The 26,477-nt window shown below is 47.8% G+C and overlaps 7 protein-coding genes across 7 annotated transcripts; 3 read left to right on the top strand and 4 right to left on the bottom strand.

Annotated features, from left to right (window-relative positions):
- Nucleotides 1-5,122: 5,122 nt before the first annotated feature.
- On the bottom strand, nucleotides 5,123-5,870 carry LOC6596741 (histidine-rich glycoprotein). The gene is made up of 2 exons (XM_026990202.1): nucleotides 5,842-5,870; nucleotides 5,123-5,669 (listed from the first exon to the last, which is right to left on the bottom strand). The coding sequence occupies exons 1-2, from the start codon at nucleotides 5,854-5,856 to the stop codon at nucleotides 5,223-5,225; spliced, it is 462 nt and encodes a 153-aa protein (XP_026846003.1). The 5' UTR covers nucleotides 5,857-5,870; the 3' UTR covers nucleotides 5,123-5,222.
- Nucleotides 5,871-8,393: 2,523 nt separating this feature from the next.
- On the top strand, nucleotides 8,394-9,469 carry LOC6596688 (aurora kinase A). Its single transcript, XM_026990039.1, has 2 exons — nucleotides 8,394-8,604; nucleotides 8,667-9,469. Exons 1-2 carry the CDS (start codon nucleotides 8,434-8,436, stop codon nucleotides 9,357-9,359), a joined length of 864 nt encoding a protein of 287 aa, XP_026845840.1. The 5' UTR covers nucleotides 8,394-8,433; the 3' UTR covers nucleotides 9,360-9,469.
- LOC113566084 (pre-rRNA-processing protein esf1) lies at nucleotides 9,453-11,834 on the bottom strand. The gene has a single exon (XM_026990038.1). The coding sequence runs from the start codon at nucleotides 11,814-11,816 to the stop codon at nucleotides 9,465-9,467; it is 2,352 nt and encodes a 783-aa protein (XP_026845839.1). The 5' UTR covers nucleotides 11,817-11,834; the 3' UTR covers nucleotides 9,453-9,464.
- Nucleotides 11,835-12,189: 355 nt separating this feature from the next.
- Nucleotides 12,190-16,086, top strand: LOC6596689 (solute carrier family 12 member 8). The gene is made up of 7 exons (XM_002021922.2): nucleotides 12,190-12,814; nucleotides 12,893-13,440; nucleotides 13,497-13,698; nucleotides 13,767-14,001; nucleotides 14,060-14,665; nucleotides 14,722-14,900; nucleotides 14,966-16,086. The coding sequence occupies exons 1-7, from the start codon at nucleotides 12,585-12,587 to the stop codon at nucleotides 15,123-15,125; spliced, it is 2,160 nt and encodes a 719-aa protein (XP_002021958.1). The 5' UTR covers nucleotides 12,190-12,584; the 3' UTR covers nucleotides 15,126-16,086.
- A 720-nt stretch (nucleotides 16,087-16,806) lies between these two features.
- LOC6596690 (poly(A) RNA polymerase, mitochondrial) lies at nucleotides 16,807-21,230 on the top strand. Its single transcript, XM_002021923.2, has 3 exons — nucleotides 16,807-17,002; nucleotides 17,060-17,936; nucleotides 20,071-21,230. Exons 1-3 carry the CDS (start codon nucleotides 16,903-16,905, stop codon nucleotides 20,978-20,980), a joined length of 1,887 nt encoding a protein of 628 aa, XP_002021959.1. The 5' UTR covers nucleotides 16,807-16,902; the 3' UTR covers nucleotides 20,981-21,230.
- On the bottom strand, nucleotides 17,944-19,617 carry LOC6596691 (tetraspanin-2A). Its single transcript, XM_002021924.2, has 2 exons — nucleotides 19,535-19,617; nucleotides 17,944-18,877 (listed from the first exon to the last, which is right to left on the bottom strand). Exon 2 carries the CDS (start codon nucleotides 18,864-18,866, stop codon nucleotides 18,132-18,134), a length of 735 nt encoding a protein of 244 aa, XP_002021960.1. The 5' UTR covers nucleotides 18,867-18,877; nucleotides 19,535-19,617; the 3' UTR covers nucleotides 17,944-18,131.
- Nucleotides 21,231-22,783: 1,553 nt separating the features above from the next.
- LOC6596692 (N-alpha-acetyltransferase 30A) lies at nucleotides 22,784-25,787 on the bottom strand. The gene is made up of 4 exons (XM_002021925.2): nucleotides 25,437-25,787; nucleotides 24,562-25,327; nucleotides 24,232-24,477; nucleotides 22,784-24,169 (listed from the first exon to the last, which is right to left on the bottom strand). The coding sequence occupies exons 2-4, from the start codon at nucleotides 25,324-25,326 to the stop codon at nucleotides 24,005-24,007; spliced, it is 1,176 nt and encodes a 391-aa protein (XP_002021961.1). The 5' UTR covers nucleotide 25,327; nucleotides 25,437-25,787; the 3' UTR covers nucleotides 22,784-24,004.
- Nucleotides 25,788-26,477: the final 690 nt, after the last annotated feature.

The raw sequence follows: 26,477 nt of genomic DNA, 5'->3' as shown, positions 1-26,477 counted from the left end.
ATTACTGATTAAAAAAAAAGTTTCAATTATATTGAATTTGTTATTAATTTACAAAAAAGAAATTAACTTATTGGAACAAATTTAGTTTTTATTGTAAAAAAGTTATTTTTCTATTTTAATTTAATATTTGCTTTCGTTAGGTAAAAACGAGGGGGAACGTTGTGAGTTGCTGCGTACACCGCAACTCTACAGTTATACCCGATACTAAGTCAGTATGGCTCTCCTCCGGCAGACGCCGCTAATATTAAACGACCCTACAAAGAGTGCGTGCGAGAGAGACAGAAAATCAGTGTGAGCGTGACGTCGAGCGCTGCGTAGCCACTGAAAATTGATTTGTTCCTTTTGGCTATAAAAATGATCTGATCTGATCCAGATTCAGCAACCGGATAAATATGGTCATTCTCTATGATTCTGCGTTTTTAGTTTTCTCGAATGTGCATTATTGTGGATGCAACAGATTTTCGTCCTTTGTGCGGGCGGACCGGGCTGGGGCGAAATTTTGAGATATACGTTTTATAGTGGGATCTAACAGAAGTGCGGATACCAAATTTGGTTACTCTAGCCTTAATAGTCTCTGAGATTTGTGAATATCCCCAGATTTGCATCCTTTGCGGGGGCGGAAGGGGGTGTGGCGAAATTTTGAAACAAACTCGTCTCGGTCCGATATATTAGGAGTCTGGACAGACGGTCGGACGGACAGACAGGGCTCAATCGACTCGGCTATTGATGCTGATCAAGAATATATATACTTTATGGGGTCGGAAACGATTCCTTCTGGACGTTACACACATCCACTTTCACCACAAATCTAATATACCCCAATACTCATTTTGAGTATCGGGTATAATTAAAGAAAGCGGATAACATTTGGGAAAACCTCATGCTGGAGAAGTCAAACATTTACATATTTTGAATAGCCTTATGACATTAGACTTGCTAGCTGACTAGCTTCAAAAACAGAGACGGCGTAATGGGAAAGGCATGCAGTGAGAGATAACCGGGAGACGTGTTTACAGAAGGCTGCCTCTCATGCTATCTTCTCATTATAGCAATGTCTATCTGGTCAGAAGCCAATGAAAGCCTAGCTGACGGCCTACCTTGGTAGGTCAGCTGCGAATAAGCGGGCATCCCTTACGGGAGAGTACCGAAATAAGCAGTCCCGGACAGCCAGCGGGTGTTCGCGAAGTAGCAACACTAACGATGCGCTTGTGGTGCCGCCTCAATAAGTAGCTAACACACTCCCATCCCTACACGCTACTTACCTACATCCCAACCCCCACACCCACCTCACACCGGGCCCCACCGGGCAGCCCCATGTTCTAACTATGCCTTATCCGGGCAACGTGGATCTCTGCCCGGACGGACCGTACCTCCTCTCTGCAGCTCATGGGAAAGAATGGAAGAATTTAAAGAAACAAAAAACCAAAATGAGTCTGGCACTCCCCAAATGCCAACAGGGAGCAATCCCAAACAGGGAAAGGCAGCGTCTCTAAGGATGTCCTAAGCAGTACCACCGTAAAGCAAGCGGAGCGGACGTAGCCCTAGTCTAGGAACCTTGGATAGTGGGAGACCAGGTTTGTGGACTAGGGTCGAAGGAGTACAAGATGATTGTAGCTTAACATGAAGGTAAAACCCGCACCTGCATTCTGCCAGAAAGCACTTAATATCTTTATTCTCCTTAATTATAGCGATAGAGACAACACGTCGGCAAGCCTAGAGGTGAAAGGAACACATTTAAGACTACATGGCCCATGAGGAAAATGATCCTCCCAACGACTTCGTTCGCAAACTCGCCAGCGAGTCGGACATAGACGTACTAATAGACTGCGATGCCAATGCTCACCAAACTCAATGGGGGAGCTCGGACACAAATGTAAGCGGCAAATCACTGTTCAGCTTCATCGTCCGAAACCTAATGACTACATTGCTCAGCCCTGGTGGACTTACTCCCCTCTAAAGCACCAACATGGCCGGACACAAAGGACGACCTAGATCGTCTAGTAAACAGTTCACAGCATGCCCCTCTAACAACACTATGTGGAAAAAGAAACCCCCATGGTGGACAAAACAAATAGACATCCTATGTAAAAGCTATAGGACTCTCTTCAACAGAGCCAAAAGCGCGAACGAGGAGAACCACTGGGCCACTGGCTACAAAATCAGTCTGGTACGTGGACCAACTCCAGTAAGGAGTCCCTGCGCATTCTAATAGATACGCATTTCCCCGGGTGCACTACCATTGAGCCGGCACACCTCGCAGGAGAGAAGCCGGTAACCTCGATGGATCAAATCCTCACAAAACGGCCGATAAACGGGCAATAACCAGGCAATCGCCAGGCCCGGACCAGGTAACCGCGGCCCAACTTCAAAAGGCCGGGGATACGGCCATCAACTGGCTAAAATGTATCTTCAGGAAAATACTGGCAGTATGTACAATACCAAAAGTTTGGCTTAAGGCTAGGCTTAAGGTCTTCAGGGAAAGACTCAAACTCAACCCCAAACGACTTTAGACCAATCAGATTATCGTCTTTCCTACTCAAAACTTTTGAGACACTTAGGAAATTCAAAAGTCCTCAGCTGCATTCAAGCATGCCTACTGGAAAGGAAAATCCACGGAAAAGGCACTTCATAGAGTAATTTCGAGTGTGAAAAATCTCTGCATCTAAAATAATACTCATCAATAGCTTTTCTCGATATCGAGAGAGCCTTTAATAACGTCAAGCCGGGAGCCATCACGGAAGCCCTCACTGACCTGAAGGTGGACCGCCACTTGGTGATGCTCATTGAAGAATTGCTCATATGCAGGACAGTCACATCATCGATGGGATCGTCCGACAAGACAAGGTATGTCAAGAGAGGCACCCCGCAAGGTGGGGTCCTGTCTCAGACCTGGTCAGACCTGGAAGGGGGGGGCTGTAAAGTAGAGGCATACACTCCCTCGAATCCCTCGAAAACGGAGCTCGTGTTATTCACAAATAAATATAAGGTGCCGCCCCTAAACCCCCCAATACTAAATGGATGCAGGCTCTCCTTAAGCGACAGTGCCAGTTACTTAGGTTGGTAATTGACAAAAAGCTTAATTGGAACTTGAATGTCAAAGATAGAGTGAAGAAGGCAACCACAGCACTCTACACTTGCAAAAAATCTATTGGCTTAAAGTGGGGCATAGACCAATGGATATATCTGGCAGTAGTCAGCACCCATCAGCTGCGGAAAGTTCAGCGAACTGCCGCCCTTTGCATCAGTGGAGATCTTCGCACCACACCAAATGCGCCTTGACCTTGCAGGAAAAGAGCGGGAAGAAATGGCAGTATCACAGCACATAGGTCCCAGCAAGAACAGACTATCAAGATCCAGGAGTGTACATAGATACTCCCTTCCACACAATCATCCCTCATAGAGACTAATGGCTCGAGGGACTCCCAGGCCCAGATGGGGCATAAGCATCTTCACGGATGGTTCGAAGCTGGCACGGATGGCAGGGTCGCAGGAGGAATTTACTCCGAACAGCTAAACATAAGGCACTCCTTCCGGCTCCCAGATCAGTGTAGCGTTTTCCAAGCAGAAGTTACAGCAATCCGGGAAGCTCTGAACTGCCTTCAAACGGCCACTGCGGCAGACTGCCCCAAATCTTTTCTCGAGATGGCTCAGAAACTGGCTATTAGCCTTATATGGGTCCCGGGACACCGGGACATTGAGGGCAACTGTATAGCGGATGAGTTGCCCAGATATAGTACTACAACCCCCAATCTCCGAGATAAGGACGATATTTTTATGCGTATGGCCTTATGTTCTCAAACATGCTAGGAATAGCGGATAACTCAGATATACTTCTATAATTATTTTCCATCAGACCTGCTACCTTTGTTATGGAGAGGAATTCTAAACGATTCCTTCCCATGTTAATTGGGAGGAAATATGAAGAATCAATGGACACGGCGAATAGTTTAAGCAAGAGGACACACAAAGCCTCGGCGCAGTACCTGAGTACACAGTCGGGAACTCCGTCAGGACCCGGTAAAAACACCGGCTTAAGTAGTCGATAATAGGTTATTTGGCAAAATTGGAAAAAAAAAACATCGGCAATCGCCTTGTACGAACATACTTATGTACATACAACACATTCGCTCATTATAGTCGTATAAAGGATATACAAAATAAGACTTTCGTATAGAAAGCGTTTCCGACCCCATGAAGTAAATAATATGTATATATTATTGATCAGCATAAATAATTAACATAAACTAGATTGGCCGGTTCATCCACTATGCTTGGTGGCAATGCAGCACTCCACAAACTTTAGATGCTCCATGCGGAGTAGTTTTTTTTTCTAAACAAAGATTCTGTCCAACCAAAGGATGCGGCCAGGCCCTTGGGTTTCTTAAATTGGACGGTCAAAGGGAGTTTGTTCTAATTAATTTAAGCTAACAAAATTCTACATAAATATATAATTGTTGTTATTATTATTATCATTGTCCAAATGCCAAAAACAAGTAATAAAATAAAAGTTGCGGATCTATATGGATGAAATAATAGGGAAATGTAAGCGAGAGAATTTTTATTGTTAGAATAACATAATATGATTGGAGGGGACTAACTATGGACGATAATGTAAATCCCTCCAAAGATCCAACTGCGCTTAGCGGATGGTCCTTTAATGCATACAATATACTTATATCCCTTTACAAAATAGGGATAGGATAAAGTGCTCAAGCCGAGTCTGGTTTAAAATATGAAATGGTTTAAAATTAAATAATTTAAAAAATTCAATTATCTCTCCATAAAGAACACATCAAAGGACAGGCGTGCTCCGCATTTCAAAATCATATGGGCGCCAAAGCAATGAAAAGTATGGCAGCTCTATTTTACTTATACATGTACTTTTACATACATTACTAACCGAATGTTTAAAATATTCATTTAGCGTAAAAGTTTTTCCAAATCAATTTTGAGAAACTTTTCGAAATTTTATCAAATGTTGCCTAATGGTACAAATCTAATACAATACGACACAACCTTCCAAAAAATGTGTGTGCATAGAATGGATAAAACACGAACCCTCATTGATTTAGGTAATACTCTAGGTAAACGTTTTATTTAACAAGAGACGGTACATATAAAAAAAGCCTTACACACGAATGGGATGGGGTTGGGTTTGGGGAGAATAACTCCTCCTCACAACTTATTTGGCAAAGGGGGGCGCCGAAAAGGATCTGATCTGCCTACTCATGGTGCGCATAGTGCTCGTGATGCTCGTAGTGCTCCGAGTGGTGCACGGGCTCCTCGTAGTGGCCATGCTCGTGCAGATGCGACTCGCTGTGGTTCTCCAGCACCAGGCCGTGGTTGTGATTGTGCTCGCTCTTGGGATGCAGGATCTTCAGCTTCTGTTTGGTGCCGCCGATCTCGATGGGCTTCTTTACCAGATGCTGATCCTCCTTCTTAATGTACACGGGCACGGCGTGGTAGTGATGGAACTTGACGCTCTGATGCGACGTGGCATGCTTATGCTCCACCTCATGATGAAGCTCCGTCTCCTCGTGCTCCGGCTCGTAGCTGGCATGTTCCTGGTGTTCGTAGTGCTGCTCGTGGGGCTGCTCCTGGTGCTCGTAGTCGTGGATCTTCAAAGCGTGCACGCTTACAGCCAGCAGGGCCAGTGCCAGGCAGGGCAGCTAAAAAGTGGATAGTAAGGGCGCAGAATTAGATCTTATGTAGATCCACATTTGTTATCACAGAACTTTCTTTTTCCCCATAAGGAAAACCTTCTTAAAATTTCATTTTTTTCTTTGGATGGATGGATAGATATTCCTGATGGACTTATATCATATTTTTTGATTTGCTTACAATGAGTTTCAGCATTTTTCTATTTGTTTGTTGAAACGAAACACACGCACAGAGCAGAGAGAGCACAAAAACACACAGAAAGTCACTGGGAAAAAATGTATTCTGGATTCGATTGCAATATTCCAAAGATCGTTTTTGGTTACGCGAAGCGAAGCGAACTCCTGGACGGCGGCAGGCTGAATGTGGCTCTAGCTCTGGGACCAGATTCGATTTATACCCGCCAGAGCCCAGAGCCGAGAGCCAAGAGCCGTCTCCACCACACAGAGAGATGTGGAAAGAAAGGTAAGGCGAGGCAGCAGCGCCGAATTAGCCAGCGAAATGTGAAATGTGCGGCAGCAGCACGAGTAACTGCAACTACAAAAACAATGTTGCAATGCTGCAACAACAGCAACAGAAACAACGATTAACGGCAACGAACTTCAAGTCAAAGTCGAGGCAGACCAAAAGACAGACACAACACGACTGGTAGGGGGCAAATATGAGAGGAGTTTGTTATATTAATACCCCACCCCGTTCAGAGGGTATTATTAAATACATCAGATATTTTGCAATGAATTTAAAGGAAGCATCTGCCGACTCCATAAAATGAAGTACATATGCACACATATAATTACGTACATATACATATGTAAATGCTAGATCTAAGGTCCGACATCAGATCGGATCACTATCATTCGAGACACTGTACATATTATGATCTCAGGATGTTTGGATGCGGAATTCATAACTTCTGCTTGTTTTACTGTTTCAAATCAAGTTCTATGCGGGATGCCATTATTTCGGTCTTGGGTTTTGTTCTAAAAATATAATTTTAACAGTTATTATGATGAGGAATATTAATTCATTTTAATTTTTTATATTTTTCTACAAGGCCGTCTGCAAGATTTAGTCTGGGGCAGTTTATTATTCTATAAAAGGAGATTTAAATTGTGTGAGTTTAAACTGCAAATTTTCTTTCATATGGCTGTGGATGTCAACTCGATCCATCTGCAAATGGAGGGTATCAAATAATGCGACGCCCCAATTTATTGCCTTCCTTTTTCTTGCTGTAATTTATGGCTGCTGCCACAAAATTGTTTGTGAAAATTCGACAAAAACATATACGTACCTACATACATATGTACATATGTATGTATACTATACTCGTATGCGTATAGTATGCGTGCGGGATAGTGGTTCAATTAAAATATATATTATATTACGTATTCGGCATTTTGGCCGCCACTGGGGGCAAGGCAAGGCAATGCAGCCTCCCAAGGAGGAGAAAAACCCGTTGTCAATCAAAGCAATAGCGGCACCAACGGGTTAACCACCCATGCCCACCCCACACACAAACCAGTCCCAGTCCGGGTGTCTGTGTGTGTAAGTGCAAGTGCAAGTACCATTAACGGCATTTTTCAAAAGGTGCCAAAGACAAAGAGGAGAGAGAGAAGCAAGCAATTAGAAAAACAAACGGTAAATGATTGTGTTATCGGAATTATCGGAATTCCATTGCCAGAAGGATTCAAAACAGCATGAGGGAATGACACAAAAATAAGAAACGGTATTTTAAAAGAAACCGGAAGAGAGTAGCAAACAACAACGGTACAGGTACATCGCTAGAAGATTGATAAAAGATCGATCTGGTCATCGACATGCAAATCTAGCTTCCGCGGTCATCTGTCAGGAACTCAATTAATTCCCCAGGTGGAGTGATAAATGATGGGATTTGCTTGCCATGGGGCTCTAAATATGGTGAAGGGCCCGGCGGCCTCTCTCTTATGCTCTCCATTATGCAAGTGCATTCCATTGTTTCAACTAGAGCACGCAGCAGGGCGTGGTGGGCTCTGACGCCACAGGTGAAAGGTTAATGAGCTTTCTTACTCTCAATCTCTCTCACTCGCTCGCAGAGATTTCCCCTCAACCGATTCAAATCGAACGAGATATAAGTAACCATTCCAATTAAAATGCAGCAAAAGTTAGATAATGCCCCGCGTGCATGTGAGCGACTTAGGAAGTTCGAAATAGCCTAAAATTGATATTCGAGACGAGACGAATTTGAAGGGGAAGTCTCCTGCATGCGAATAGGGGCGCAGCTGCACCAGCAAAGCCGCGCTGCCTTTTCGAGTGCAATCGAGGCGATTTATTGTAGGTTAGTATGCTTGCAGCAGGCAAATGCGGCTGACTGGCTGTCTGGATGGCTAAGTGTACCATGTGCATTGCGCACACACATTATCCATTGGGAAAAGTAAAAGTAAACTGCTTTCTCACCCAACACAATTTGCATAACATGCCAGTTTGGGCCAGTTTGCTTGTCTAACATGGCCTGTCGCTTTGTCTTGGCAACATTTTTAATTAGCAATTCGGCGATAAATCGCTTTATATAACAGCCGCAATTGGCAGGAAGCGCAGCGCAGGCGCCCGCCTTGCAAATATTGTCAATTTAAATTTGAATTTAAAAGTGCGGGTTCAGCGGTTCAATTCAGCGATTCATTGCTCTGATCGATTCTGGATCTATCGATTATGGGAGCCCGGGGCGCTGAATGGCGTTTAACTGTAAACTGGCTATGTGGAAAACTATTTGCAATATTTGGTAATTGCCAGCCTTTAAAAATGAATTTGGGCGATCCCATGTTGAGAGCCGTGCGCGTGCTCGGCCAGGGCACATTCGGCCGCGTCTTCCTGTGCCTGCAGCACGAGGGCAGTCGCCAGCAGCGTCAAGTATGCGTGAAGCGCATCATCGTGCGCAATCCAAAGACGGAGCTGAGTCTGATCAAGGAGGAGGTGAGCTTGGCGTTGTCCTCGAATTTTGTGGAATAACAATGGTTCCATCTCCCACCCACCAGATCTACATCATCTCGCAGTTGCGACATCCCAACATCGTCGAGTTTATTCGCTCCTTCAACCACTCGGGCACCGTCAACATCGTGATGGAATACGCGCCCAACGGGACCCTGCGGGACGTGATTCAACACACGGCCAATCTGCCGCATGAGCGCCTGTTGCGCTACTTCGGCGACATGGTGATTGGTCTGGAGTACCTGCACATACGCAACGTGATCCACCGTGATATCAAGCCGGAAAACATGCTCCTCGACGCTGGCGACCGGGTGAAGATCGCCGACTTTGGAATATCCAATGTCCATGCCCCCAGCAAGCAGCACCTAGCGGGCGTAGGCACCCCCTTGTACATGGCCCCGGAGGTGATGTCCGGTAATGGAAAGGTTGATTATAAGTCTGACATCTGGTCGTTGGGGCTGGTTCTCTACGAGCTGTGCGTAGGCCGCAGCCCCTTTGTCGCGCTCATCGATCCCGGAGCCACGCCCCAGCAGGTGCATACCGTGGTGGTCACGTTGACGCGGCCCAAACTAGACTGCCAGCTTATACGGCGCCTCCACAACTCCACCTGGTCCCGTATTTGCGAATTGATGGTGGTCTACGAACAGGAGCGCCGCATCTGTGTGCCCGATATCTTCCGGCTGGATCCCTGCATCACTTCCTTCCTCTACAAGCAGTATTTCAATTACAACTACAACTAATTTATGATCCCCCAGCGAAAAGAAGACCTTTTTTGTACGCGTATTATGTTTAGCATTTACTTTTCTAACTTAATAATTTACATTAAGCAAATACACAGTAATCCCCTAGACCTTCGGCTGCTGCTGGAGTTTCCGCTTGAGGCTCTTCACCAGCGCAGACTGTTCCAGCTGCTGCTTGCTGCGCTTGGGAGCCAGCGACTCGTCGGGTGAGTCCCCTGTCTCACCTCCGTCCACCTGCCGCTCGCGACGCTTGAGCTTTTCACCAATGATCTGCTGCATGCCCTTGGTAGCCTTGTAGTGGGAGTGCGTAGGATCAATGTTGTACTCGTGCGACTTGTAGACGGCCTTGAAGCGCGTGTCGTTCAGGTCCACCCTGAAGTCGTCGTCAGGTTTGGCTGTCTCCGGCTGCTGCTTGGCTTTTTTGAGTTGCTTGCGACGCTTGCGCTTGGAGCCGCCCGAGTTCTGCTCCTCTTCCTTGAGGATCTTTGTTAGACTAAAGTGATGCTTCTCCTCCAAGCCGTCGCCGTCGTCTAGCAGCAAGGCCAGCTCCTGCTGGTGCTGCTGCTCCGCCGCAGAATCCTCGACTTGATCCTGCTTCTTGTTTTTCTTTTTGGCCTGCTTTTTAGTCTTGGGCGGCTCGTAGTCGCCATTGGCAAACTCCTCGGCAAAGTAGGCATCGTTCATGTCGATGCCATCGGGCACTGAGGAGTCGTCGCTGTCCTCGAGATCTCCACCCCGTGCCTCGCTCTGCTTCTTCCGCCGCAGCTCCTTGCGCAGCTTGTTCTTTTCACTACGCTTTTGAATAACCTTCTCGATGGGGGTCAGCTCGGATGGCTGGCCGGATGTGGCTGTGCTCGTCTTCTCCTGCTCTTCCTTTGGCTCGACAGCCGGCTCAATGTTCCAGGACATTTCCATCTCGTATTTGTGCTCCTTTTCCTGCTTCTCTTTCTGCAGGATATCGGCCAGTAGGTTCTTGTAGCTAGCAATGCGCTCCTGCTTTGAAAGCTTCTTGGGAGGCTGAGGCTGCTTTTGCTCTGGCTGCTGCTGCTCTTTCTTCTCCTCCGCCTGGGGCTGTTCCTCATCCTCGTCTTCGTCTTCCTCGCTGCTGTAAGCCACAATCTGGCGAAGCTCCTTGTCGGTAAGCTTGTCCACCTGGCCACTGGAGAGCTTGTCGCCCAGCTCGCGTCTGTCCAGCGCCGTTTCATCCCAGGTGAGGTCCACCTTGGCCTGCTGCAGGGCCGTCGTGGTGAACTGGCGGGGCTTGTAGTTGCTGGCATCCGGCAGCTCGAAGCACTCGTCTTTTGGCGTATCCTCCTCAAAGGAGGTGTCATCGGGGATGAAGCGGAGGTCGACGCGCGTGGCGGAGCTCTCGTACTCAATGCCATCGCACTCCTTGTACACCTTGTCGGCGGTAGCAACGGAGTCGCACTCGGCCACAGCGTAGTAGTAGCGGAGTCGGTTCAGCTGATACTGGCGCAGCTTCTCCATATGGTAGTCGTCACCCTCCTCGGCGTCACTGTCCTGCTCCTTGACCAGCTCCTCGTCTGAGTCGTCCTCCTCCTCCTGCTCCCTCTCGTCACGCTTCACCAGCTCCGCCGGGCCGTGAATCTCTTCTTCGGCCAGGCGTGCCTTGCCGAACTCTGAGGGGTAGATCTTAACGCTGAGAATGCTTCCACCGAGCGGTAGGAAGGAGCTCAGAAGCACCATCAGATCCTCGGCGCGTATGCGATCCCAGTCCATGTTGCAGATGGCCAGCCGTCGGGTAGACACCTCGGTGCTCTCGGCATCATTGTCCAGCTCGCCCCAGACATGGTCGATCTGCAGCTCGGGCCCCTCGGCACCTTCGTCATCGTCGGTGTCGTCGTCCGACGAGGAGTCCGTCATCAGGCGGCCTTCGCCTCGGGCATAATCAACGTTTGGGTTGGTCAGGCGCTCGCGCAGGTTCTCCGGGACTTCGGAGCCGTCGCTGTCCAAGGAATCGTTTTCGAACTTATCCTCTTTAACGTCCACGCAAGCAATGGCCAGCTCCTCTGCCCGGCGTTCTTTCTGCTCCTCCTCTTCGATCTCTTTCTTAGCCACCACCTCCGCCTCTGCCTCAGCCTCCTTTTCACCATCATCGCTGTCGTTCTCATCCAGTTCGTAGAACTTGCGTAGATCTTCGGCATTGCTTGTGTTGACCGGTCGGCCGTACTTGTCCACAGTATACTTCACCTTGAATTTTTCATCCGTGAACATCCCCTGGAAGCGCTTGTCGATCTTCACCTTGCGTTGCACCTTGGGCACACCCTTGAAGCGGGGATCGGACAGCAAATGTTGGAAGCGCGCATCGCCCCAAATCCCAGTCTCTGCATCTCCCTGGGTAGACGTGGCGATCTTGGCGGCATATCCTGATGTAGAAGGCCCTTCCTTGTCGGCTTTCTTTGGCCCCTTAGCTGACCTTTCCTTCTTTTTGACCATTTTCCGTACAGCTTGAGAATAAAAACTGAACGCCAAATGTAAACACGTGCATAGACCGCATTGTGGAGTTGCCACCCAGTCGGAGTTCGAGCAGATGTTAAATTAAAACAACAGATTTAGTCGATATTCGATAGCCTGCCATCACCAAGAAGGACTAGAAGATGGAAGTATATAAAAAATAAAACCCATGGGTATAGGAATTTGTAGAATCACATTTGTTGTTTCCGAATTTTCATTCATTTGAATTGGCGCGCCATCATCTGGTAGCTCAGGAATAATCGGGTCGCCCATTTAACGGTATGGCAGCACGCACGGATAGCTATCGATGACGACTTGCGTATAGTTTACATATGAAAGTGTGTTTTTATTTAACTTTTTGCGCATTTACCACCGACATTCGTTACATCCCGCCTCCAATGATGAGGTCCGCTGTTTCGCGTGCCAACTGCGAGTAAGCGAAAAGGGGGCCAGACCACAGACTTGGAGCGCAGTTTCTGCTAAATCACATGCCCAAAATTTCATTCGCTTGCCTGCGTGGATGTGTTTTGGTATCCATCATCATCATTGCGACGTCGCAGCCAGAGCCAGTCAAGAAGCCAATAAATAGCAATCAGTTAATTGCCGCGATTAGGCCAAAATAGTCGATAGATAGTCCCATCACAGAGGCCAGGAATAAGTCGGCTCCAACAACAACAAGCGCCCAAAAAACCCACAGCTCTCTCTCTCCCGCACACACATACACAATACGCACGCAGACCGGAGCGCAGTATGAGTAATACGGCAGAAAGTAATGGGAACCGGCGCACTGTCGACTGGCAGCGCTTCGGTCTTGGAGGCGATGATGAAGGTGAGGTGGCCGTGGCCAGCTTTCGTCAGCGGACCAACAACAACACGGGTGGATTCGTGGACCTGGGCAACGAGTACACATACGCGGCCGGTGGCCACCATGCCTCCGGGGCGAACGAGATATTCGCCGGGGAGCAGGGCGATAAGCCATGGTGAGTAATGGATAGCCCCGGCTTCTGTTGCCGCCCCAGGACTACAGCACATCCTTCGTTTCATCCAACACTCAACAGGTGGCGCTCGAACTTCTTTATATCGCAGCCGGTCCTGTTCGGTACCTGGGATGGGGTCTTCACCTCCTGTCTGATCAACGTCTTTGGTGTGATCGTGTTCCTGCGTTCGGGCTGGATCGTGGCCCAGGCGGGCATCATCAATGCTGTAGCCATCATCGTCTGCACTGTCCTCATAGCCCTGGTGAGCGTCCTCTCGGCCATCGGCATCTGCGAACGGTGTCGCGTGGAAAGCGGTGGCGTTTACTTTTTGATTGCGCACACCTTGGGCTCCCGGTTCGGTGGCGCCCTGGGTTTGCTCTACTGCTTCGGCCAGGCCGTGGGCTGTGCCCTGAATGTGATGGGATTCGGCGAGTCGATGGCCGGACTGGTCGGATTGGAAGGCAACAAGTGGGCCATTCGTGGCTTTGCCACCGCTGCTGTTCTGCTCCTGGGCTGCATCAATGTGGCCGGCGTAAAGTGGGTTATCAAGCTACAGTTCATTCTGCTAATGATCCTGCTTATCTCGGCGCTGGACTTTATGGTGGGCAGCTTTGTAGGAGTAGATCCAGGTAAGATCATGTCTATTTCTGGGTCTGTCCCTTGCTCATTTTGATTCTCATCGCAGAGAATGGCTTCGATGGCTGGGTGAGCGGCAACTTTGCAGAAAATCTCTGGCCAAGCTACGAGGACGGATATTCGTGGTTCCGCGTTTTTGGGGTCTTCTTTCCCACTGTCACCGGCGTTCTGTCTGGCATCAATATGAGCGGCGACCTGCGCGCTCCCTCGACAGACATACCCAATGGAACCCTCGCTGCCTTTGGCACTTCGTAAGGCTTCCCCAAAAAGGGTACCCTTGTTACCAAATAGTGACACTTTTTCTCCCTCTCTTTGGTAGGACATTTTTGTACTTGGTGTTTGTTCTGTTCCTGGGGGCCACCTGTCAACGGGCCATACTCTACAAAGACTTCATGATCTCCGTCAAAGTGTCGGCCGTGCATTTCCTGCTCCTAGCCGGCATCTACGTCTCCAGCATGTCTTCCTGTTTAGGCGCCATGTATGGGACTCCGCGCGTTCTCCAGAGTATAGCCAAAGAAAGCGTCATTCCAGGCATCGATGTGCTGGGCAAAGGTGTAAGTAATCTTTATTTATTTATATATGGGATTCAATATCGCCTCGCTCCCTTTGCAGCGCGGACCCAACAAAGTCCCTCTATATGCAATGGCCATTGTGGCACTCGTGACGGTCACCTTCATTATTGTGGGCGATATTAATTTCCTGGCCCCCATCGTGACCATGCCCTTCTTGCTGACCTACGCCTGCATCAACTACGCCTACTTTGCCTTGGCCCAGACCTTTGACATACAAGAGCAGCGCGAGGAGCGATTCCGTATTCAGGCCTCAAGCCCCAGCTACGAGACACGTCGCTACGGCAGCGTCTCCGATGGAGGCAACGACCTGGACCTGCTCTTCCCCGATCGAGTGCGCCACAAGAATTTGCAGAGTCCTCAGAACTCTCCCATGCACCAGGCGGCGCCAATGGAGTTCGACTTGGAGGGGCCCAGCACCTCCTCGACAGCGCCGGCTCCCAGCCAAGCGGAGGCCCGGGCTTCAACGACGACGATAGCCACAGAAACGGGTACAGAAGATGCCACAGCCTTATCAGTGGAGCAGACGGCCACACAGGGCGGTAGTGAGGATGAGAATGAACCGATTGCTCCCATCCGTCCACCCATTCATTCCAAGACGAAAAACTGGTACTCTGGCTACTGCAATCGCTGGTTCTCGCTGGGAGGGGTAAGCTAGTGATTCTGCCTCATTGGCATCTTTTTATTACCTGTTGCTTTCGCTAGGCCTTTGTCAAGTTGCTGGTGATGCTGCTAGTCAACTGGTACTACGCTTTGACCTGCTTTCTGGTGGTCTTTGTTGTTTGGTTCTATGTAGGCACGGCCAACCCAGCCGTTAAACCAGGCCTCACAGCCGAATTCAACTTTTTCGCCTGGCTCAAGAGCGTCATATTTAGGTGTTTTGGGTAAGTAGAGCTTGCAGTTCGAAGAAGAGGATCTAACCATAGCCATCTCTCTTTGTTTCATGCAGTAAGCGCATACATGAGTATGAGCAGATTGTGGTGACGCCCTCATGTCCGGGTGTAGATCTATCGCCGACGCAGCTGAACGAGCAGAACGAGGACTTCAGGCCGCGTCCCAACTACCACCACTCGTCCGTCATCGAGGGTCGCCTGATCGACGACATCTAGATGGAAGTGGAAGTGTCCGACATGGGAGTGGCTGTGCAGCTGTGGCAAGCAATATTTGAGTGCATTTCTGCCAAGCTAGAGCTAGAGCTAAACTAATCGAAACTAAGCTAAACTGAAAAACAAAAAACTCAACTAAACTATATACTTACATAACTATGCGATATGTATGTTTGTATTTCAATGTATGGATGTGTACGTGTTCGTGTGTAAAAGCTAGGAGCTAAGGATATATGTATGTATTAATGTTTAGTCCAGGCACAGGCATTTACAACCCAAGATTCCCCTTTGTCCTCCCACAAGCAGCATACTGGCACCCGCACACACATACCACACACACGCACAGCGCCCAAAATGAGAACAGCTCAGAGCAGTCCTTTTTTTAAATTAATAATAATTAAATTATCTTAAGTTTTGGCACGCTTTTAATGTGTTCCTTGTTCGCGTAGTTATTTCTAGATAGAGAGAGAAAAAAAAAACAGCTAGAGCGTGTAAAATTGTTGCTAAATGGATATGTTTCCAATGTTTCTGCACACCGACAGCATTTTGAAGGAAACATATGTGATACTGAGATAATAAGTAAAACCAAAAAACAAACAAAACACGAGAAAAACAAAATCAAATTTCAGGATCTGACGACTTTGCATTTGAAAGAAAGAAGCGAAGAAGCACAACCCACACACACACAACCCAAAACAAACACACAAAAAAATACAGATTAAATGAAGGATTCAAAACACACAAAATTTAATTATATGTAGATCCTTAGGCTCATAAGTCTCACTCCAACTGTATTCGCAACCCAATGAACAATAACAATGTAAAAGTAAATCTAAGATCCAGATCTAATATAAACCATACATAACATGCTGTTCTATGGACTCACTCCAACGTAATCAGATCCCCAGCAGATATTATCAATAACCGCAATCTATATACACACCGTATTTATGTATATACCAACACACACATATATATATATATATATATGTATATATATATATATATATATGGAATATATGTATACACCATATGTTGTTTAAATGTAACAAAACAGAGGATAGGAGAGTGCGAGACGACCCTTTACAAATATTTCGAAAATATAGCCCGGGTGTCTCATTTTTGTACGTGAATATACATATATAGCATAATTGAACTTGGTTATACGAAGGAACTGGGCATCCCAGTGGTGAATTTGGATATTCCCCAATGTATTAATGATAATAACTCAATAAATGTGTATTTGAAAAATTCAATCAAGATTTTAAATATTCGCGCCAGCACATCGGCAGTCGAAGTAATCGATAACTTTACAGTTTTATGTTAAGAAAGTCTTCTTGAATGAAAGTAGCTATAAAGCACTGATTGCAGAACAATATGCTACATATAGACATATATATAGTCAATTATTGTGGAACTTCATTTAAAAAATGTAACACTTAAATCATCAGGGATGGATACTCTGCCATCAGCTTCGATATGTGTCTGCTGATTTAAATGAATGTTTTTACTAGAGCCTTCATATTTAAATTTAAGCTTAATGATCGAGATTTGAATGCAGAATAGAACTAATATTAATCACACAAATTTCGCATTAAATCATAAATTTATATCACTGCAGCCCTGGTGCAGGCAGCCGAACAGCTGGGCATTTGCCTTAACCTCACAAACGCAAGTGCAACCAAATATTCGAGGGACTATTTATTCAAGTTAAACGCCGGACTTGCAGGACGCATGAAGTAGTGCTAGGATCTCCACCAGTCAGCCACACATACCCGCCATGAACAATCTGATGCGCCGAGCCCAAAACGTGCAGCTCTGGCGAAAATATTGCGTAAAACAATACACCACAGAAGCCGCATCCGCTGCCTTGTCCAGAGGTAGGGCCACCAGCAGCTTGTTTCTATCGTAATTATCCTCTCGTCTCTTCCCGCCAGGCAAGCCCAACTATGACGAGTTCATTGCTGGCCGTCAGGTCCAGGCTCAGCGCAGCATCGTGGTCCAGGTCAGCTCGGAGAAGTCCTACTCGGAATTGTATAACTACTGCAGTCGGTTCGGCTCCATTGTGGGGGCGCATCACTACTGTGTGCGGCATGACGACGATCTCCACTACATCCTGCTGGAATACTCGACGGCCCATGAGGCAGCGGCTGCCATTGACTCGGGTGCCACCAATGGGGACCTGAGCGGTGTGCCCGTACGCTCGCCTTTCCTCTGGTTCAAGGCGGCACCCGGCAAGCGTGGCCCCAAACTCGCCCCCAACAACAACAACAACATTCACCACCCGCCGACCAGCGATCTGCAATCAGTGGACGGCACCAGGCAGCTCGACCAGGAGGCTTTGCTCAGTCAGCTGCGCGGCGCGGAGAGCATCGAGCAACAGGTGCAACTACTGCATAGGCACACCCAGCTGAACGATCTCGGCGTACGCATGCGCTTTCTGGCCGCCCTACAGGTGCAGCAGGCTATCTCCGGGATGTTCCCCGCAGCCCAGGCCCATCCGTTTGGCTCCTCAGTAAACGGCTTCGGCAAGATGGGCTGCGACCTGGACCTTATCCTACGCTTCGATGGGGAGACTGGCGGTAGAAAACAGTCGAGTGGCGAGCCCCCCTCGCGCCTCATCTACCACACCAAGGAGAACCTGAGCAACGGACGATCGCAGACGCAGCGACACATGGAATGCTTTGGCGACATGCTGCACCTCTTTCTGCCCGGGGTCTGTCACGTGCGGCGCATCCTGCAGGCACGGGTGCCCATCATCAAGTACCATCATGAGCATCTAAACCTGGAGGTGGACCTCTCCATGAGCAACCTGTGAGTATTTGGGGTTGCGTCGCCGAGTCGCATTTAAATCTTTATTTGTAAGCTTATTGTTCGAATTGGATGTGGGTGGGGTTAACCTAGGATCTATCTAGTGGGGAAGGGATGTAATGTAGTACTAACTATCCGCAGGGTCTCTTGCCGTTTGTGTAATCTGTACTGCTAACTTAAGTATGTGCGTGTCTAGGATCAGCGGCGATAGTTGCTGGCTTGCTCCTCCTCTTTCTTGACGGCCTGCACTAGGACGAAGCTCATTGTACCACAAATGACATTGAGCATGGCCAGGGTCATGGCCAGGGCCACAATCCAACCAGTTTTGCCCTCAAAGAACCAGGTCAACTCATCCACACAGCCATTGAAGAAGGCATTGCCGCTGACCGTGTCGCGGCAGGAACTGGGCAGCGGCTGGTGCAGATCCAGATAGTCCCAGGGTCCAGTGGCGCCGCAGCAGCCGATATTCTCCTGGATCATGGTCAGCACGTAGTTGGAGTAGGTGTATTCCGAGGTGGACACAAAGCGACGCAGCGACACATTCAACAGCGGCTGCAGGCTCGAGTTAATCGTGCTGTACTGCATCGTGACGGCCGAACCAGCCACAAGGGCCACAAAGCCAAACAACTGCGTGCCAATGAACACGAACAGGGCCAGGGTGTTCTCCATGAGGGCGCTCAGGCAGCCCAGGAAGCTCACCGCCATCATGATGATGCTGACGCCGATCAGCACGTACACACCGATGTAGAAGGACTGCGCCTCCAGGATGCGCAGCCAATCATTGAAGCCCGGCTCGGCACGCAGCCAAACGGTCAGGGCAAACAAGGCCGTGGCTATCATCCATGCCACAATGTTGAAGCAGAATAGCGTGTATTTGACGCAACCGATTTGCTTCTCCAGCTGTTCGTCAGAGGCTCCATAACCAATACCCATAATGTGGCAGGCTGTAAAGAAATACGGGAAAGAAACAGTTAATAGATGATTGAACAAGAGGTCCCATGTATTCCCTGGGAATCAAGTGATCCTCAAGTGATTAATCTACCCTTTCCTTTTGATTTGGTTCTCTCTTGAGTCACATACCAAAAGCTCCCGCCCTACCCTAGCAGCATTTTTTTGTATTAATCACGATGTTGGTTGGTTTATGGCTCGGCGCTCTCTCTGTTGGCCGCCTTATCGGAATTGTGTTTAGCAAATAGCGTTATCAGGAGCCGCCCCGCACGCACTAGATGATTAATACCAGTTCCAATTGCAACACTCCCAAACCAAAAGCAGGAATGCCAGAGCTGAACCCATGGAATGGTCATGTAAGCCATGTAGAAACTGTGCAAAAACAGATCGTTCCTTCAAGGAAATGTGTCTGTAATCCTTTCTTGGGGAAACGTCTCTTCAGAGCATACATTTTAAGATAGTTCGAGGTCGGAAGGAAACCTCTGGGATCTCGTTTTTCCAGCCATAACTTTCACGATATTTTAGCCATGCAAAGACTTAATCGCGCAAATCCTTTTGGGTATCCACTTCTCCCAGCACACTTCTCCCAGAATCGTTTGGGATTCACACTTCTCCCGGAAACTCTTGGGATTAATTCATATTGTATTTTTCACCTTGTTTTGGTAGATTTTCTTTTGGTCACCAGCAAAAAAAAAATAAACTTGCGTGGCAGCAAAAGGAAGTGCTCCGTTGGGTTCGTTCGTTGAAATCGTTTTGACCAGGCCACAGAACCAGAGCCAGAGCCAGAGATACGTTGGTGACAACATACCATGGCAGCCCAGGCCTAGGCTGGGAGAGACCTAAGATAAGATACCCCGAGGCAGAACGGGCAAAAGCTTTGGCCCCAGCCTCGATAAGATTAGATAGCGACAGGTGGCTATTGCCAAATGCCACTGCCACACAAGGCGCTCGCTCTGCGTCTCTCTTTGGGGCAGCAGCAGCAGGTGAATCAGCTCTCTCTATCCGGCTGTCTGTCCTCCCCTGGCATGCCGATGGCCATGATTCACCGACGGTTAGGGGTTTCGGGAGGGGACTGCACTCACATCCGGAGTGTGCTGGTGGTAGTGGGGATGGGTCAGTTCTCTATTCTCTCAACGCGGTTGCGTAGTACTCATCCTATCTGACTGTGTTGCTCTCTCTCTCGTTTCAGATCTGGCTTCTACATGTCCGAGCTGCTGTATATGTTCGGGGAGATTGATCCTCGAGTGCGTCCGCTTACCTTCAGCATTCGACGCTGGGCGCAGGCCTGCGGACTGACGAATCCATCGCCGGGGCGCTGGATCAGCAACTTCTCGTTAACCTGCCTGGTCATGTACTTTCTGCAGCAGCTGCGCCAGCCCATACTGCCCACCATTGGGGCTCTTGTGAAGGCGGCTGAAGCAAAAGATGTGAGGGTCACCGAGGACGGGATTAACTGCACCTTCGGCCGGGACCTGGAGCGTGTGGGCTTCCAGAGCCGGAATACGAGCTCGCTGAGCGAGCTACTGCTGCAGTTCTTTGAGTTCTATTCGCAGTTTGACTTCCACAACCGGGCTATCTCCCTGAACGAGGGCCGGCAGCTGTCGAAGCCGGATCACTCGGCCATGTACATTGTGAATCCGCTGGAGCAGCTCCTAAACGTGAGCAAGAACGTGAGCCTGGAGGAGTGCGAACGGCTGCGCATCGAGGTGCGGAATGCCGCCTGGATTCTCGAGTCTGAGGTGGAAAACTCATCGCTGCCGCAGAGCGAGCGCCAAGAGGAAACCTGGGGCCTGCTCAACCTCTTCAAGCATCCCGAGAAGGCCATCATTCGGCCGAATATGTTCTTTAAGCCTCGCATGGTGGAGGTCAGCGATCTCTTCGAGGAGAAGCATCAGCAGCTACAGTCAACGATAGGTCCGGCCTCGACTGGAGGAGCCGTGGCGACAGCGGCTCCCTCTGTGGCCTATAAAAACGTCTCGGTGCGGCAGCAGGTGCAGAGCATCAAGGCCGCAACGCGCACAGAATTAAAGCAGCTACGGGGCTCGTCTAGTGCGGCGGCAGCCCCCAGTCCCAGCACCAAGAACAGGCGCAGCAGGTGATAGGACACCGTTGTCTATAACCCGTCGTGTAGACCCGTGTACATACGTAGAGTTAGTCTGACCACTGACCTGGCAATTAGCTTAAGAAGCCGGCTAAACAGAAACTGAAACTGAATGTTGTTCAATATTTTTAATCTTCCCATTAAGGTAGCATACTCGCTCGTAAGTCTAGGATCCACTTAACAAAAGTAAAATTTTGAGTATTTAAATCACTTTTTTATGATAAATAAAAACCAACGTTATCAGATTACTATCGAAGATATTTTGTGATGGAAAACCAAACTTACGTCCCAAGATGATAATGCTAATGACTCAAATATTATCACTCTACGAACTTTAGATCAAGATCTTGGGACCTGAGTACCGCGATCCAACTGTTGAGCGCTCGTCTGCGTCTACGGGGATATGGCATGTCGGCGAGGATGAACAGATGGATGAAATACCAGAGATCTCTGTCTACGAATTGTAGTCCCAGTCATCAGATTAGGTTCTTAGGTGCAAGATCTAGGGACTTCAATAACGACCACAGAACATCCCACATAAGTAGAAGAAGACCACAGATCAGAGCTCACGCAGAAGATTGGATCTTTAGATGTAACCAAGATGTTATGTCACCCCCATTCGACCCAAACGATTGGCACTAGTCGTCGTGTAAAATTATGTGAGACCTTCGAGGACGGAGTGTTCTGTGTATCGAAAAGTTGCGATGCTGGAATGATTATTTTATTATGACGATCATAGATCAAATATCATTCTAAAAACTGTAGCCCAACCATACAAGTGGATCCTTATGACTAAGATTTGAGGCCTTAGTTCCAAGAGATCCATTTAAAAGAGGAAGATTTAGATGTAACAAGGTCAGAGAAATATTCGTCCGGGGAAAATATACAATATTGTCGGCCAAATCGGATCCGCCACTTTGATTTTTTGAGAACTGAACTCCCATTCGTAATAAATGACCTCAAAGTGACCCCGAGTAAAGAGTTGCAATCGAATCCAATGAATGTTTCAATTAAGTTTCCGCCATTTTGGTTTTTTTAAGTTATTCAAAAATCTTGAGTACCTGTTGAAAAATGCATCTGGGATTCGGATTCAGCCACACCCAAGACATAAGGTACACATAGTCAGACCCCCCGATCAGAACCAACATTTTTCTTTTATTTAGCTGTGTTATCAACGATTTTTACTCTAAAACTCTAGCTCAAGATCCTTAAGAATAAGATCTTGGGGCCTCTGTAAAGTCACATTTTTGTGCAGAACAGAATATGAATGATCGCACGGTTTCTTGCGTATGAGAGAACTGATTTTATATAATTCTCGCCCAGGCTAAGACTTGAGCGAGCTGCAGAGTATCCAAGCATACTCGTATATTTGTACGTGATCTTTTTTGTGTGGAGTGGAGTTTGTCTGCACTTACATATATATTCCGCTACACCTCAGATCCGACCCAACCGATAGATTAAGTTGCAATAGACCGTATCCACTGAAATGTGGGGAATAACTTCGAGGACCTGTTGTGCGCATCGAAATTATGGATGCTGGTAATGAAATATCAAAGGTCAGTCTAAGTACTTTACTTCAACCAATAAAGTGGATGCTTAGGAACAAGCTGTTGGGCTTTAAACAGATCCAATCGATTGGAACTAGTCTGCATCCGTGAATGTTTCTTATGTATGAATGATCACTCTCTACATGCTGTAGCCCCAAACGTAAAAGTGAATCTTCGAATCTCTTTCCAGCAAAAACGATTGGTATCTTTTGATTGCCCCTTTTCCTCCAAGTAATTTTCCCAGAAAACGGTCGTAATTGCTGAAATTTTTTATTGCATTCTTTCAATATTAGTTTTCATGGGGTTTGATTCACCTCATCTTCATTTATGTGTGGGCTGTGTGGCGGTGTGGGGGCGGGGTTTTCCATAACAAAACTTGGGCGTGGGGGAGCCGATAGGGAAATGTCGGCCAATGGTCTCGGGATGGGTAGATGGATGATGACACTTTGATTGTAGACCGAGACCAGAACGGACCGGGGCGGGCCGGGGATGAGAGTCGAAGATGAGTTAAGGCATCCACTTTGGAGAGAGGGGGGAGGGGCCACTATTTTGAACTAGAAGTCTCCATCTTGCATGATCGATCGATCGATCCGTCGATAAACCTATTACACTCGCAATTGTACAGCCGCACAGGTATGTATGTATATATATCTATATATATATCGCTACAATATGCGTGCGTGTGTTCTGTGTGTGTTTTTTTCCCTTAATTTTGTTCCAATTTGTTTTTATTTTTTTGATATACAGTTGAGTTGTTCGTAGAATTTCCTTCCTGATCTCCTGGGCTCCTGGGATATCTTTTGTACAAAAAAATCTGATTCTAGGTGTATAGCTTTTTCTCTGTGTATGTGTGGGGTATATATGAATGCATTCCGTGTGGCATCTGAATCGTGGGTGGCGTTTACGTGATGATTTTCTTCTCATATTCGATACGAAATGCCGCATGTCTATTGCCTATTAAAAGGTAGCTTTAAACGTAATTAACTAATTGCTCGCATACGAACTTAAGGTATAGTTTTTCTTTTACGCATGTAAATCACGTATTTCCATACAAAAATTGCCTTCTGTAAAAGTACTTCAATGCTGTACCGGGAGTCGAGTCCCATTTTTATATGTATAAGCCATACGTTTAAACAAAGAATCAAGGAAGGAAGAAAGCAAGAGTACGTAAAATAATTTACAATTTAAAGAGAGAGAGAGAGTGAGACAAAACGGAAATATAGTGGGAGGCAGACAGGAGGTCAGGGAGCAAGGATGGGGTGAACCTAAGTTTGAATAGGTACAAAAAAAAAGATATCTTTAGCCGCCGATGAGCAGGGACATTGGACCACACTGCAAAACAGTGGCCTGGAAGTAATGCTGATGCTGCTGCTCCTGTTTGATGCTGCTGGCGGTGTCGTCGTCGTATTCGGCGAAGGTGTTGGCGTTGGCGGCTACTTTTAGACGACAATTTCAACGGCAGCCGCCGGCTCGACTCATCTGAACCAGAGCTTCAGGCGCAGCGCATCCACGCCGTTTAGATAGTAGCGAAACAGTCGCTTATCACGCACAAAGCCCAAATTCTCGTACAAACGCAGCGCCGGCTCATTGCGCATCTCCGTCTCGAGCACCACCTCATCGGCATTGTCCGCCAGCATGGCCTGCACAAAGTGGAAAGAACGAAAGTTCAGTTCAGTTACAGGCACTGCTCTCTCAGACTTACCTCAATGGCCTTGGTTACCAGGGTGCTGCCGATCTTGAGTTTGCGATACTCTTTCCGCACCGCCAGCATGGCTATGTAGCCGCGTCGCACGTTCATATGCATGTCCAGCTTGCATACGATGGCGCCCACGTACTGATTATCATGCGAGGCTAGGAAGCACAGTTTTGGCCAGTTGTAAATGAAATACCGATACGTGTATATCGAATAAGGCTCGGAGAGCTCCGCCTGGATCAGACGCATAATGTCCTGGAATGAAAATGAGGGTTTTAGGGGGAGGGAAAAAGTAGTCAAACGGTTTACAAATCCAAGCCAAAGATTGAGTCTACCCACGTGCATTTGATGCTCGGCCTCGTATTCCTTGTAGACAATCTCCGTGGCTAATGTGGCAGGTTCAAGCTGGAGCTCAATTGTGGGCGAGGCGACTGCATCTGCATCTGGGACACCTGGTGCTCCAGCCTCAGCTGAGGTCGATGGCGCCATCCCAGCCCCCGTTCCGATTGCTGTCGGCGTTGTCTTTGTGGTTGTTGCTGTGGTTGTTTGTGTGTTGGCAGTGGTGTCGCTTGTGGCTATTGTGGATGTTATGGTGGTGGTCTGCTGCTGATGCTTCTTCTGCTTGTTGTTCCTTTTCGCTTTATTATTGTTGCTGCTGTCCACGTTGTTGTCGTGATGGCTATTGTTGCTGCTGTTAGTGTTGCTGCTTCGGATGTGATTGTTATTGTTGGTGTTGTTATTGTGGCCATGTGCATGGCCATTCAGTGCTGGCAGGGGCGTGGCATTAGACGCCTCTGCTTCCTCTCCATCGCCATGGCCATTACAGATATGCAACTGCTGGAACTCAAGTTTCAGCGCCTGAAATTGAAGCTCATTCTGCTGTAGCTCTGGATCGGCATCCGACACTACTTCTGCAGCCTCATGGCCGGCATGGCCATTTTCGACTGGCTGTTTATTCTGCTGTGACTGCTGCTGCTCTTGCTGCTTTTCAATAGTTTTCTTCTTGTTTTTGCACTTTTTCTTGCCACTTGTAGTAGTAGCCACCGCTGGCGTCTGTTGCGTCTGCTGTTGCTGCTGCTGCTGCTGCTGCTGAGCGTCCGCCATCCTGCGGGAAGAAAGCGGGAGAGGACAGGAGTGAATGAGTGCGGCGGAGTGAATGGAACTTTGGTTCGTCCTCAAGCCAAAACCAAGTGTGGGCATATAGATGCACTCACCCGCCCTGCTGCTCCTGCTGCGCTTCGGATTGCGACCAAGTCAACGCACTTTCGCACTGGCCACAACCGTAGTCGTCGTTGGCGCTGCCGCTGCCGCCGCCCGAATTGCCTTTATTTTTGGTTATATTTTTTCACAGTTGCAGGTTTTTCATTCACACACAAAACCAAACACACATACAGCAGCAATAGTGTTCTAGTACACACACACAAATGCAAAATTGTCGTTCGCTGCCTTTCTTCGCCCGCACTCGTCTATGATTGAGGTGTGTGGTGCTATTACTTTGATAATTTCGTTTCGTTAAGACTAATGTGTGTGTATATGGGTACTAATATTATATAAAAACCTATTTCACATCCCCAAAACTTCTGATTTTCCTTAGAACCTCTCTCGCTATGAATAAATCCACTCACACACACATACATGGCAACACATGCACGGGGGCGACCAGCTGTCTGCTCTACAAAACAGTCGATAGTTGTATCGATACATCGATATATACCGAGAGTATCGATAGCTGGCCGTACTGGCAGCACTGCGTTGTACCCGCTAACCGATTCAAAATCAAAATTCAAATTGGTTTAACTCCCGATTAGAATACAAACACATTAAAAGCTTTTGAATTGACTCATATTCGAGCGACGCTTAAATTATCTGCTTTTCAACCTTCGCCTACTTTCGGTTTGCCACAGCCAACAACTCATTTACATGCCTGGCCGGCTCATAAATCTCAGCTTCCAAATTAAATCTAATTCAAATGGACCTCTGGTCCAATCTTTTAATCTTATTTTGCTTGTCAGTAGGAGAATGGGAGAGAGGGTGAGGCTGGCTTGGGTTTCCTTCCTGTTTGCCTTGGTGTTCAGCAAACACACATTGCCGGGGCGGGACTTTGACTTTCCCTCCTCCTCTCTTCTCAAGTGCCGGCTCAAGTGTTGTTTGTCTCTGGAACAGGCCTGACTGTCGTGGTCGTCTCGGCTGTTATGCAACCGAACTGGGAGGAGGAGTCATTCAGTTATGGGAAATTTGTCAATTTTTTGACGAGT

The sequence above is a fragment of the Drosophila persimilis genome, unplaced genomic scaffold, assembly GCF_003286085.1.
Source record: "Drosophila persimilis strain 14011-0111.01,24,50 unplaced genomic scaffold, DperRS2 tig00000520-arrow-pilon, whole genome shotgun sequence".
Lineage (NCBI taxonomy): Eukaryota > Metazoa > Arthropoda > Insecta > Diptera > Drosophilidae > Drosophila > Drosophila persimilis.
This window is presented reverse-complemented; position numbering and strand designations above follow the sequence as displayed.